Source organism: Lactuca sativa, chromosome 3 (genome assembly GCF_002870075.4).
Source record: "Lactuca sativa cultivar Salinas chromosome 3, Lsat_Salinas_v11, whole genome shotgun sequence".
Taxonomy (NCBI): domain Eukaryota; kingdom Viridiplantae; phylum Streptophyta; class Magnoliopsida; order Asterales; family Asteraceae; genus Lactuca; species Lactuca sativa.
The window spans coordinates 100,776,351-100,790,695 of NC_056625.2; the positions used below are offsets into that span (position 1 = coordinate 100,776,351).

Here is a 14,345-nt window from a genome sequence, read left to right on the forward strand (position 1 = left end):
CAACACTCGAAGACTAAGCACATAGCACTGAGGTATCACTTCATTAAAGATCATGTGGAAGATGGGAACGTCGAAATTCATTTTGTTCGAACCACTGATCAACTGGCTGACATCTTCACCAAAGCTCTTCCTGAAGCATCGTTCAACAAAATTCTACAAGGGCTAGGTATGATGGAATCGGAGTCAGTACCAAACATTACCTCTCAAACTCAAATGTAAGAAGCGAAATAGACCGAACGTTCGGGTTCGGGTCTTGTACTAATGTACCGAAATGAACCGAACGGTCGGGTTCGGTTGAATAATCTGCTTTTCACTCATCATTCAAAAGTAGTTTTCTTGGTTGTAGATCTTATGTATACTTGCTCCAATTGCATTTATTTTACTATCAAAGTTATTCTCTTTTTGAAAATCTATTTTCTTTGACAACCGAAATATACCAAACGTTCGGGTTTGGTTTCAAAATTTTTCTTACCCGAAATAGACCGAACGCTCGGGTTCGGTTCCAAAGTTTTTAACAACCGAAATAAACCGAACGCTCGGGTTCGGTTCCAATTTTTTTTTCTCTCTGAAATTTTCTTTTCTTTTGTTTTTTTATTTCATCTCTTATTTATTCATACAAACTCCAAATATATTTTTTTATAAATTCAAAAACTCCAAAAATATTTTGTTCTTTATTTTCTTTTTGGCTTTAATTTTATGTGTGTGTTCGTTTATGGGGAAATTATTGAATTAGCTAAGTGTCCCTAGAAGCATGATGTTGTATGTGTCCAAAGCCTCACTTGATTCTGAATAATAGGCCTTACTGACTTGGTATAAACAAACCTTGTCTTCCCAATTAGGCTTTCTTATTTATTCTAATCATGAGCTACCTAACTCTCTTCTCACATGAGATAAGAGTTTTCTGCTTGGTCCAGTTTTTCACAGCAGAGGTACTTTGTTTTCTTACACCATCTAAATTGCATTTCTCCATCACTTTCGTTTCACAAAAGTAACCCTTAAGACTCTCAGAAATTACCACTGAGATTTATGGTTACACAATTTCTGTGTTTATGATCTTAGTTTCGTGTTACTACGAGCTAAGTGAAACCCAAAATTTAATACCCAATACGAATTGACGGTGAACAATTAATTTGCTCTAGTTTTCACCATTGAATTGACGGATGTACCTCCTTGAAATCTCAAATTTTCTTTTGTGTGATTCCTATGAAATTGTTAACACCCATAACATTTCTTCCCTTGGGATCCAGTTTTAAATTTTTGTTGAGATTTATTTTATATTCCCAGCCAGTTTACATTATTCTCAACCTACTTGTTCAACAGACTACACCGGTCTCACAAGTACTTCGTTCACTTTCTATCTTATATCAAGATTAGGAATGTTGAATCGAAGTGAAAGCCACCCTAATAAGCCTAATTAAAAGAAGCCTTTCAACACTTCTTAACAAGTGTTTGATCGTCATTCCACGGGAAACCACACCAACACTTTAAGGTCTCTCTTGACTTTGAAGGAAGAGATTTGTGCCCGGGATCATCTGATTCGTGTCTTTATTGACATCACATTTTTTCCCAAAAATTATTGCTTTATTTCTTTTCTTTTACACCCTTAGCACGAAAATCTTTGATTATCCAAAATTCAGGTTCTATTAATTACAAGGTATTTTTTTACTTGGATTGGCAGTCGATTAAAGGTTGTGGTTGATTTTAATCCACGTGGCGATATTTTTCAAAAGACGCCGTTACAATTTAAAGGGATAAGATGAAGACATGCTGACTCAGGCAGGAGTCTAATCGATTTGATTTCAAACGGCGCTAAAAGGGAATGCGTGAGAATCGGAAACGTTTCATCTCCAAACGACGCAAGAAGGGCGCGTGTGAATCTGAAACGGTTCGTATCCAAACGGCGCTTGATGGGAGGCGTGTTCTTTGGGATCTGACACTCTCTCTCATGCGTGATCATCGGCTACCCCAACTGTCACGCATCAGTCAACTCCGGAAAACTCTTCGTTTTTCGATAGAAGATTTGGGACGATCTTTCTCTCTCCTTACCCCACAGTATAAAAGGCAACATCCTCCACCGTTTACCTCTTTACTGCAATTAAAATTCCCAGAGCGCAAGAAATCCCTGAACTTTCACTGTTCATCATCTTCTCCACTTTCTTCAAGCAATGGCAGATTCATCTTCTGTTCATGCAACATCCCACATACTGGCCATTCGCCCACAACAAAGCCTAATCATCGATTTATCCCCTCATGTTTACGATGCCTTCATATTCCCCATTATCGAGTGTTTGAAGTTTTCGCCGATTGCTCCTACACTTACAAGAGCTGAATCCGTTTCGATGGAGTTCTTGTCGCAGATCTTTGCGACTGCTCACTAAGACAAGGTCGTTGATAGAATTTTCTTTGACATTTTTCAGCACAAGGCCTCGATTTCAAAGCAAAGATTTTGCTGGCTGTTAGGGTTTGAACCTGATTCCTCGAGGGTTAACCCAGAATCGATTCCAATGGAGCATTTGTTCAACATGTTTTACAACATGGGTTATACAGAGGTGCTTTCTTCCGTCGCGATGTTCAAGAAGTCGTGCCTACCGCCACAGTGGAACGGGATGTTCACTGTTCTATTCAAAGGGTTATCTGAACGCAGCGCTGGATCTGATGGTGCCAGTTGGTTGTTCTTGTCAATAATGTATGGTGTCTACAATGGCATCAACATGGATTATGGGTCTATTCTATGGCAACAACTCATCCAGAGTCTCTCCTCTACATCCAGGCATTCTGAAATTTCTTACGCCAGGTTCTGGACTTTGGTCACGAAATGGGTGATGGACAAGTACCATGTCCCCATTGTCGTTGGTGCTCTAATGTCTTCGATTGGTACATTCCATACCACGAAGATCATTATCTCGGACGCTTCCAAGTTTCCATTCAACGGTTCAATTCCAGAAACCATGTATGGAGATGTTCCTGCTGATAGCCGGATTATCCAGACGTACAAAGGTTTCAAGCGTTCTGATCCGAGGGATCTCACTCCGGAGATGTTGAAGTCTATTCATGACGCCGACAAGCCTGCTCCAAGAGGAAAGAAGACCGAAAAAGGGAAACAGGTGGCGAAAGGGGCTAAAGGCCCTTCTCCAAAGAAGAGGAAACCAACCAAGGCTGCTCAGTCTCCGCAGCCAAAGCGCCGAAAAACTCAGCCCAAGCGAAAGCTGATCATCGCTTCCTCCTCAAGCGAGTCTGAGGGTGAGAGTTCGGATTCTGACGATTCTCCACGAGGCAACACTCCACCCAGATCTCCTACTCCATAGGTTCATGTCTCTACTTCTCCCATTACTTCCTCACCTAGAACCATTCCTATTTCTATTCCCCCCATAACTTCCACTACTTCAATACCACCCACTTCAATCCCAATACCAACACCAATATTCACCGAAGCCACCACAACATCCACTGCAGATGTTCGAGCCAACGTATCTGATACGGGGGTTCATACTGATGCACCCGAAACCACCCCAGCACCTGAAACCACAAACGCATCCGAACCTACACCTATACCCGAAACAACCCAACCTGAACCTACCCATACTTCAGCTCCACCAGCTTCACCACCACCACCTTCTCCTGGTCATGTTTCAGAGGGTGACGAACCATTCCTTGGCGGGGAAAATATGACGTTTGACTCGGTCTACTATAGTCCGTTTCAAATTCAGAGTGATGACGATGATGATGCTCCCGTTACAAAACGACATCTCAAGGAGCTCCATGACAAAGTTGATTTACTCATTGCCTCCTCTTCCACTTCTCAGTCATCCCTTTCTGAAGATGCAGTTCAGAAGATTGTTGACGCTTTCTCTAAGGCTCAGCAAGATTCCATTGCTTCTGCAACCTCCGCCATCGACGCCTCCACAAAAGCCTGTCAAGCTGCGACCGAAAAAGTCGATAAACTATTTTCTGATGCCACTTCCCTGTTAAAGTCTTTACAGGAGAGTGCAAATGCTGCAAAGACTACGTTGGAACCAATTGTTCAATAGTTGACAACGTCTGTCTCAACTGAGTTGAAGTCCTTCGCTTCATTTCGTCAAACGCTTTCCGACAACAACTCAGCCTTTCGCACAACTATAGACGAGCGTCTCTCGAAGCTCCAAGAAGATTTGGCTGCTGAGAACTCTCTTATGGATATTCTTGCTAAGAAGACCACTGCTCTGAAGGTCAAGAGTGTTCAACTCTCCCATTCTCAACAGGAGATTGAATCTCTTCGGTCCGAAAGGGAGGTGATAAAGATGTTTGTTTCGGATGTCCACTCAGCCATCTCAAACATCCTCGAAGCACATGATCCTATCCTTAACTATTCTGTGAGGCATACCCTTGCGGAGAAGCTCGCTCCCACTCTTGCCCTGTTAAGCAAAATCGAAGGGCTACTTGATTTCGTGTCCATTCCAAAACAAGGGGGAGAGAAGGAGTCTGTATCCCAACCACCTCATTCCTCAAAGGCAAATCACACTACCGAACCTCCTCCAGTAGGCCAAGCCTCCGGTTCGGGTGTGAAAGACAAAGGCAAAAATATTGCTGAGGAAGAAGAGGAAGAAGACAAAGAAACAATTGCCGACTTGTTGAAGCGTAGAAGTCGACGCAATGAGGCTGATGTCAGTGCTCGTGTGGCAAAAGAGGCTGAAGAAGCTGAACGAAAACAGAAGGAAGATCACGACCTTCTTGAGAGTAGGAAAACTCTTTTTCCTGCTTGGACCCTCGAGAGGATGATAAAAGAAGCCATCGACACGCCGAGTATCTTATGGTTGGAACCTGTAATTTCTTTTGATTGTTCCAATTCTGTCGACTCTCAGTTTGACATGCCACTGACCCGAAAGGCGTTCATCTTTCATGCCTTCTCCAACGTTGTAGAGTTCCCTCATCCTCATCCACAGGTTGATCGGGACTTAATCGATTTCTATCTGAAAGCTGCTCAACCTCAGTATCAGACTTGGAGCGCTCAGAAGATTATCAACGTTCGGGTCTTGAAGCCGTATACTGAAGGGAACTTCATTAACGTTCGGTTCAAGGTACTTCGGGGATCTGCCAAAACCGAGCATGCCATTTCCCTTGCAGATCTTCCGAATCTCAATCCCCATGATTGGATAATTTTGCACAACATCCTTCTCACCAACGAAGCTGAATATGGTCCGATTATCGACCATCTCAAGAGGATGCTGGTGTGCTACATCATGGAAGTTGCACTGATGGATCAGGAGATAGCAAGCGTATTTAAGAAGAAACCAAAAATATCTCCTGTTGGCTCGGCCAGTGATCTGAACCAAATGCAGATGGGCAGAATTGACTCAAGAAGGAATTTTGTCATGTTCACCAGAAACGAAGGACAGAAATGTCTTTTTTCCTTGGCTGACAAACATCTGTACACTACTACCTGCTTAGAGCATGTTTTGGGGATCATCCACAGATGCAAGCAAAACTCAGCGGATGATGTCAAGTACTTCGATGACATGATACAATGGTACATTCGGTTCAGACAGACTATTCTCGCTCTAATCACACGTCTGTTTGATACTGTAAAGAAGACACCCGCTGCTGGCCCAAGCAAGAAGAAGAAGTAGTCTCGCTCCAATTTGACGCAAAGGGGGAGATTGTTGGGTCGTGTTTTGTATTATGTGTTGCGTCTATTGGGCTCGTTAGCTAGTCCGTTTTTGTATCTCCGGTATGGGCCTGTCCATCCGTGAGTATAGTAGGGTTTATTATAAATATAGGTGCTTGCATGCATCTTAGGTTAACGATAGTAACGATAGTAACGATAGAAAAGATAGATCAGAGCATTATTCAGGAGTTTATTATCGTTCTTGTAACCCTAAATCCTCTACAGCAGAAGTTCTTAGTCGAGCTCTGCTGAGGATTGTTTGAATTAATCATTCGACATATTTTGATCCATACTTGTCTTATTTACTGTTTTGTGTTCATCGTAATACCTGTTACAAAGATCTAATCGATCTTCAAGTTTATTTAATAACTTATCAATAACTAAAGGATTATATAACAAATCAAAGTATCATTTCAAAACACTTGTTCGTTTTATCAGAGTAAACATCCTAGGCTAAAACTCCTTTGGTGTGTGTACCATGCGATCACCCCGAGCTCTTCCCTCCGCTACCGGATGTACCTAAAACCAAAACTGAAAACCGTAAGCACGAAGCTTAGTGAGTTCCCCAACCTACCACATACCATATACGCATAACCATGAACACATAACCACGTATTGGGTCGCCGCCCGCTGCATCGGGCCCCGCCCGACATCAGGCCCCGCCTGGCATCAGGTCCCACCTAGCATCAAGCCCTGCTCGGTATACAGATATGTCTCTCTTAGGCCCCGCCTGTCTCCGTGCATCGCCTACTACACACATTCATACAATCAAATAGCATACTAGAACATAAATAAACACTCTCTAACTGTACCCTGATCTAAGGCCTCGCCTAACTAGGGCCCCGCCCCTGTTCTGCTACTGAAGTTGTGAAACCCCGTCCATACTCCTGGTAGTAAGTTACGGGCCCCCGCCCATACTCACTCCCTTCTATCACAGGCCTCATCCCATACTCTGCTAATGCTGAAATATGGAACCCCATCCATACTCAGCTAGTGATGAGATACAGGACCTCGCCCACACTCACCTCCCTACCAGGCACATACAAGTATCACAGAGACAACACGTATAATCTAAGATATAACATAAGAATCTTCCTTGGGATTGCCCCGGTATCGGACCCCTGGTCCGGAAACATACTATCATCTAACATACTTCGGGCTTACCCCGACATCGGACCCCTGGTCCTGAATCTATCATACCTACTTATGCAAGAATCACAAAAAACCTCTAGCATTCTAACCTTCCTCCGGCCTCGCCCAGCATCAGGTCGTAACCCGGAACATATAACAATAAGTGCCTAGGGCTAAGCCCCGGGTCGTCCTAATATACATAAACATAAACATAATGGGTTGTCATTGTGGCGATAGACCCATGCACATAGTGAGGAGACTCACCTTACACTGCTGAAAATCTACTGATACTCTACTGGCTGCTCACTGACAATCCCCAGGACTGTTGATCCTTCGACTCCCCGAACTATCAATACCCCAAAATAATACTTAGACCACGACACCCTCAAAAGTCAAACCAGGTCAAACTTGGTCAAATTCAAAGGTCAAAGACAACGCTCCAAGGACGTCAACTCGCCGAGTTGACTCATCAACTCTTCGAGTCCAACAATTCACAAATTACTTATGGACTGCAATCCTACTCGTCGAGTTCTCCTTGAACTTCATCGAGTACACCTTCAACACGTCGGAACCCTTCTTAATCTGACTCGTCGAGTTCTCCTTTGAACTCATCGAGTCTACCTTCATAAATTAGGGATATTGCCTTGGACTCGCCGAGTTCCTCCTTGAACTCGTCGAGTACGATGATCTTCAGTTCCACTATGAACCCACACTAGTTGAGTGCCCTTCCAAACTCAACCACCTTACACCGAAGCATGAATTATTTGGGGAACCACAACTCGACTCTCCGAGTCCAAAGAACATCTCATCGAGTCCCCTAAGGTACAACTCTATTCAGACGATTTCAGTCGGGCACCAAGCATCCAGGACCCGCATCTAACCTTCTAGGGTTAGAATAACACACAAAGTTACTGCGTTTACATTCATGCATGGCCCTTTTTGCTCAAAAGGCCAAAACAATCTCTTAAACCTTGCATGGAGAGTTATAATGGCATAAAGCTTCCACCTTTATGCCTTAACTACCTTAAATGCTTCTAGATCTGAAAGGATCTTGCTTGGGGACGTCCAAATCCCACAATCAACCATTCTTGGACCAAAATCTTCATAAAAAGGGGAAAAGAATAGATCTAATGAACTAATGATCAAGTTAGAGACTTGATTACCAAAAAATGATGAGATTGAGAAGCTACTTCTGGATCCACAATCTTTTCCTTGATCCTTCAAGTTCCCTCTTCTTCTTCTTGACTTCAAGAACACAAAACTCTCGCAAAAGTGGCTCGCAAGCATTAGGGTTTCAAGATCTATCAGTTCTGGTATTGGAGGCTGGAAATGAGACTAGGAGAAGAGAATAAGATGTTTAAATATGGCACCAAGTCCCGAGCTTAGGGTTTTCCAAACCCAGACCAACTCGCCGAGTCGGTCCACCGACATGTCGAGTAGGTCCCTTAACCTGCGACATAAGAATCTGCTCCTACTTGTCGGGTTCCTCCCTGGACTCGACGAGTAGGCCTCTTGACTTGGGATATTTCTTTCCTTTCTTGACCTTCTGGATTCGAGGTGTTACATTTTGTGGTCAAAAGAGGTTAATTGAATTAAGGGGACTAATATTGTAATTATGTGATAGTTGCAATAATAGGCTGAGGACCTCTTGGATACGGGGTGAATGAAATCTTATGGGAGCCCATAAGGATTTCGTCCAAGGCTAGGGTTTTGGAATGTTCCTATGGGCTGCTTAGGGCTTAAGCAACCAGATTAGGTATTTGACTGAAACCTTAATCTATCACCTATATAAAGGCCCCTTAGCTTCATATTTTTTGCTACCACAACCCTAGAAGGGTTCCTAGCGCCGAAAAGAGCCTCTCTCTCTCTCTCCCCTCTCTCTCTCTCTCTAATATTCTCCAATTGCTTTGGTGTTTGTGATCTATTAGAAGCATCACATTTGAGGTGCTAGGTTCTCAAAAGCTCAAGGTTATCAAGCTACAACTAAATGTAACATTCTAACTTGTTTATTAGATGTAGTTTTCGATTTTTGTATGCTAGTTATAGGGTTTACAAGCTTTGAATGATTATTGCATGTACAATTAGAAAAACCTAGATCCAAAGCTTTAGGGTTTGCATGTGCACCATATAATTGATAATTTGCTCATAACCCAACACATTCATGCTAAGCATCAAGTTTGTATACCTTGTCACTACACCAGTCACATCTACAAAATGAAGCACCAATCAATTAAGAAATGCTAGGATAAAGAAAACAAGTATAAGAGTAACTTTATTTTTGATAGGAAAGTCTACTTACCAATTTCACACTCCTCAACATGACTAGAAATAATGTCTCTAAACTTGGCAAAAGATAAAGAGCTGACACCACGTGAGGAGTTAGATGTCATGACCTTAACACATGTATTTTTGGGAAATGTTATTTTAAATTTATGATTTGTCATTTAAAAAAACAAGAATACCAACAACAAAGACATTCGGAAAAGCATACACAGTCTACTCCCTCAACAATCTTTCAAACTTGTGAATTAAATCCTCTTTGAAGGTAGCAGAGATACGGTTCCCCTAAAATTATCAGAAAAAGAAAACAAACAAACAAACAAACAAATGTAAAAAAAAAAACTATAGCAATAAAAATAAAAACATAATAGAAATAAAAAACATAATCAACTTATCCATTGCAAATCGATACATTCTCGTCCATTAACCAATACTAGTTAATTCAGAAGAATTCAAGTAAACATGTTGCTTCCATAGACAAACAACATGTCCTTTATACTTCAAACCATCGATACAGTATATAACTTCCTAATCAATTGATATTATAAATCCATCTCAAATACTACAACAATTCTAACAACTATATCTAACAAAACAACTATATCTACAACTAACACACCCTTTGCGTCAATAATACCGACAACAAACTTCAACATCAACTTTTGAGTGTAACCGAACAACTTGACCGGTTGCAATACAGTTTCAATGTATAATAAATTGAAGTATATATGAACAACTTAAAACAACACCCACAATAACCCGTAATCGCATCCTAGCAAATACTCTCTCCCAATCGATTGATACGTTAAAAAACGACCTCTTACAAGAAGCTATTTTTTGCTAATAGCACCACATTAAAGCAACGTGGCTTTCAAATGTGGGGGGTTTTCAGTAGCGAAGCAAAAATCTATTTAAGTTATATATGATATAGATAAAAAAACTTTTAACGTTAAAACTAATATTAAATAGATATTTCTACATACTACGATAATTTGATTTTTAATGTTCAGTTCAAAAATAAATAATATATATTCGATAATAAAGAAAAGGTGGAAAAGGTTTTTTTTTTTAACTCCGTATTCTGATTAGCAATAAAAGAAATGAAGATATATACTCAAAGATAAACACATTTTATGGCAATATTATATAGTTGAAGTCAATTTTTATTTTAAGTTCATACATCTAATTAAACAAAAAATTTAATGCTAACATTTTTATTTAATTTGGCAACCACTTTATATTCTAAACTCTCGTTTGGCAACATATGATAATTTATAGGTCAATTTCTACGGTCATGATCACGATAGATCTTCTCCCACCTATTCATGTTCACTCATAAAATAGTAAAAAACAAATCACAAGTCCCATGTACCATACCCTCGTCATCAATATTTAACATGTTATGTGTAGAAAGGTGTCTTCATTTCTGTCACGTTACCCATCCCACCCTCCCCCAATCCTCATATTTTTAACTCATCTCCTGCTCCCTTGTTCCCTCTACACATGACCATTCTTCTGTCACAAATTCTACAAAAAATCTTTAATTCTCTCACAGTCTGCAATCTATTCTTCAAGAATATTTCATGTTTTGATTGATATGCATGCATATAACAACACTACTTCATTCAATGGATAGACCACTAATTTGTCACAGAAGTGGACCATTTCTTCATTTCGTCGACATAAGATTGAACAAAAAGATCGCTGTTTCTATATTTGCTGACCTAAAAGGTTACAACTTCATTGAAATCAGTAAGGCCGCCCACATTGCAATAACATGATTATATTCTGTTTTGTCATTATTTTCAACAACTAGTAGAGACCAGATTCTTCCGTGAATTCAAAGAGTCGTACGCATAAATACCATCCACTTCTTCATAATGATTAGTTCATTCTTTTGTTATATTCTACTTTTTAGAGACATTGAGTTGTGTTTAGAACACTTAGAAGATGAAAAGATCATCTGCATTGCCTCCAACTAGATCCATTAGCTTGCCTTCTAGATTGCATCCCACTTCTTTTCGTGTTGAGGCTGAGCTAAATAAGTTACGATTGTGGGAAGTAAGATCGTGTTCTTCCTCTGAAACCCTAACAGCTGAAACCATTCAAACCGGCCTATTTAGTTTAGCAGAGGTGTATAGATGTGTCGAGGAACTTGTTTACTCTTCCCTCACACAACAAGCTTTTGTAAGCCATGGGAAGGTATTGGAAGACGCATTGGAACGTTCAGTAAAACTACTCGACACTTGTGGGATTGTTAGGGATACTCTACAGAAGATGAAGGAACAAGCGCAACGCCTTCAGTCAAGTCTTCGCCGGAGAGGTACAGAATTAAGGTTTGAAGATGACATTTCTTGTTATATCAGATTAAGAAAGAAGTTGAAGAAAGAGGCATCAAAGTGCATTAGATCACTAAAACATGGCGAAAGGAAGTTTACGCTTGTACCATCCTTAGAAGATTATCATTTGACAATGGTGGTGAAAGTGCTTAGAGAAGTAAATATGATGACATCTATCGTTTTACGAACTCTCTTATTGTTCTTGTCGTCATCAGGAACTACGATCAAGAACAGGCATTTGGGGTGCTCGTTGATTTCAAAATTGAGGTCAAGCGAGAAGGGAAAGAAGAGCACAAACGAGGTGGGGAGTGTGGATGATGTGCTGTTTTGTGTACTTGGTGGCACGGAGGAAATGACAACCGCCGATAGAAAGTTAGAAAATCTTGTAATTAGTGTAAATTGTATAGAGGCTGGATTAGATGTAGTTTTTAGACGACTGATTCACTATCGAGTCTCGATCCTTAATGTACTGACAAGATAAACTTTACTGAATTACCTTATGCTTACAAAAAACTGTCATGGTACTTAATTTTTGTATATATATATATATATATATATATATATATATATATATATATATATATATATATATATATATATATATATATATATATATATATATATATATATATATATATATGTCCATCGGTGCACAGAGGCGGACGCAAGAATAAGTAGCAGTAGGTACACAAAAAAAATTATAACATAACAAAAAAAATTACGCATGCATTAAACATAACAAACTATTGTAAACAAACTTCGTGAAGGGCAAATTGGTCTTTTCATGGGCAGGTTCTTCATCTCTTGGAGTTTGTTTCCGTGTTGGTTGTGGTTGTACAAAGTTTTGAAGGCATTATTACCAAAATTTAATTATGAATTAATGCATTTTTATCGGTTCCATTGTTTAAAGCAAAATATAATATACAAATGCCAACTAATAAATGCATTTTTATAAGTCTATATATTTTACATTGAAAAGAAATTAAATAAAAAATTATGAAAGGCCATGGGTCACAAAGAATTTGTATATAACTCTGATATACCCAATTCTATATGAAAATATATATTAAATATGAAGAATATTGAAATGAATTTTAGCTCGTGGGGGCATATGTGTGCTAATGGAAAAAAAAATGATTTTTTATCAAATGGTTGTCAAGTTAATGGAAAAGTAAACGATTAAATATAAGAATTTTAAACATCGAGGAAAGTGATTTAGTTGAGTTTTATTGAAACGACTTAGTTTAACAAGGCATATCAACCAAGCAGGCCCGTCCTAGAGGGTGGGCGATAGGGGCGACCATTCAGGGCCCATCTTTTAAAAGGGCCCAAATTTTTTATGGAAATTGTTATATTTAGAAGATAATACAAATAATTTTCTTTTAATTATTGATTTATTATAAAAAACTTGATGACATTTGTATTTTTTAAGGTCCCATTTTTTTCTCTCGCCCTGGGTCCAAAATATGTTTGGAACGGCCCTGCAACCAAACGGTATGATTTTGTTGGCTAGAAATTTTTGAGGGCTCATAACTAATACTAAATAAAAGGAAAAGTGAATGTAAAAATAAAAAGTACTTACTTCAAAGGTATGATTTTGTTTTGTTGGCTAGAGATTTTTGAAGACCGAGTAACAAATATTAATAAAAGGAAAATGGATGTAAAAATAAAAAAAGAACTTGACGTGAGTAAGATTTGAACTCGAGCCCTTTTCCAAAAAATAGAACTTTAACCTACTCCTTTAACCAAATTAGTCATCTAAACTTTTGGTTACACATATGAACTAGAATAATAATATCCTTGTTTCTTTATAGATGCATAATAATATTATTTTTTTTACATTAATATGAAAAAATCCAGTAGTTGCCGGTGCAACCCCGTGCACCACTATAGATCCGCCCGTGCGGGTGCATACCTTCTAAAACAAGTTTATAGGAAAAAATATAGTGGGTAACTCTTCTACATGATATTTTTTCATGAATATCTCTCTCATTAACTAGAGTAAATTGACAATTTCCAATGGTGCTTAATGAGCTATATACATCAACAATGAAATATTTGTTAAGCTATAATATGGAGTAGACATACAATACAAATATGTTAACATCCCCCATAGTCGCTACGTACCAATCATTTTCGAAATGTAGTGAATACCACCTATTAATTAACCGGTCCTACTACGACGTTTGTTATCTAAAAATGTGTTTGGCGCAGGGGCGGAGCACGACCATTATTATTACGGGTCCGAAACCAAAATTTTAAAACAAAACCATATAATTAAACACGTTTAATATGGTTAAAAGTTACAACACAACTAATAAGACATATTCTTACAAAGTGGAACTCATGTTCTTTGTAACCATGTTTTAAAACAAAACCATATAAATACATGAATAGTGATTTTATATTTTGACATAGTATCTTTTTTATAAATTAGCGAAAATGACTTATAAGCCCAACGGAATTTCCAAACCATTCAAACAACCACAATTATGTTTTGTCTGTTCAACAAAATCCAACGATCTTAACATTTTGTCTAGAAAAGCCAAACTAACTTACACTTCTTATTTAGAGTCAACCGACTAATGAAAGTCAACGAATGATATGGCTTACGACGTGTAATTAAATATCAGAAAATGACTTGTAAGACCAACGAAGTTTCAAAACCGTTCAAAAAACCCCAATCATGTTTTGTTTGTTGAAAAAAACCCAACGAACTTACGTTTTTGTTCAATTCTCACTAGAGTCAACCAGATTTATTAGGTATACAACTAGTTGGCAAATGACATGAAATTATATTTAATGACATGAATTGCCCTTTATATATCCATTTAAGGCTTGGAGAAGAGAAAAACGAACGACGTCTGTGTTCGATCTCTTGTAATAGCTACTTCTTCTTCCTCTCAATCGTTGATGTATAACTCACGATCTACAAAGAAGATATTTGATGATGC

At 38.9% G+C, this 14,345-nt stretch overlaps 1 protein-coding gene across 1 annotated transcript; it reads left to right on the plus strand.

The window, feature by feature from the left end:
* The first annotated feature begins 10,975 nt into the window (after positions 1–10,975).
* Positions 10,976–11,904, plus strand: LOC111901330 (uncharacterized). Its single transcript, XM_023897191.3, has one exon. The coding sequence runs from the start codon at positions 11,003–11,005 to the stop codon at positions 11,870–11,872; it is 870 nt and encodes a 289-aa protein (XP_023752959.1). The 5' UTR covers positions 10,976–11,002; the 3' UTR covers positions 11,873–11,904.
* The last annotated feature ends 2,441 nt before the right edge of the window (positions 11,905–14,345 follow it).

Bases quoted from the DNA above. Each gene is read 5' to 3' on its own strand.
- LOC111901330 (XM_023897191.3), top strand. From the start codon at position 11,003: ATGAAAAGATCATCTGCATTGCCTCCAACTAGATCCATTAGCTTGCCT.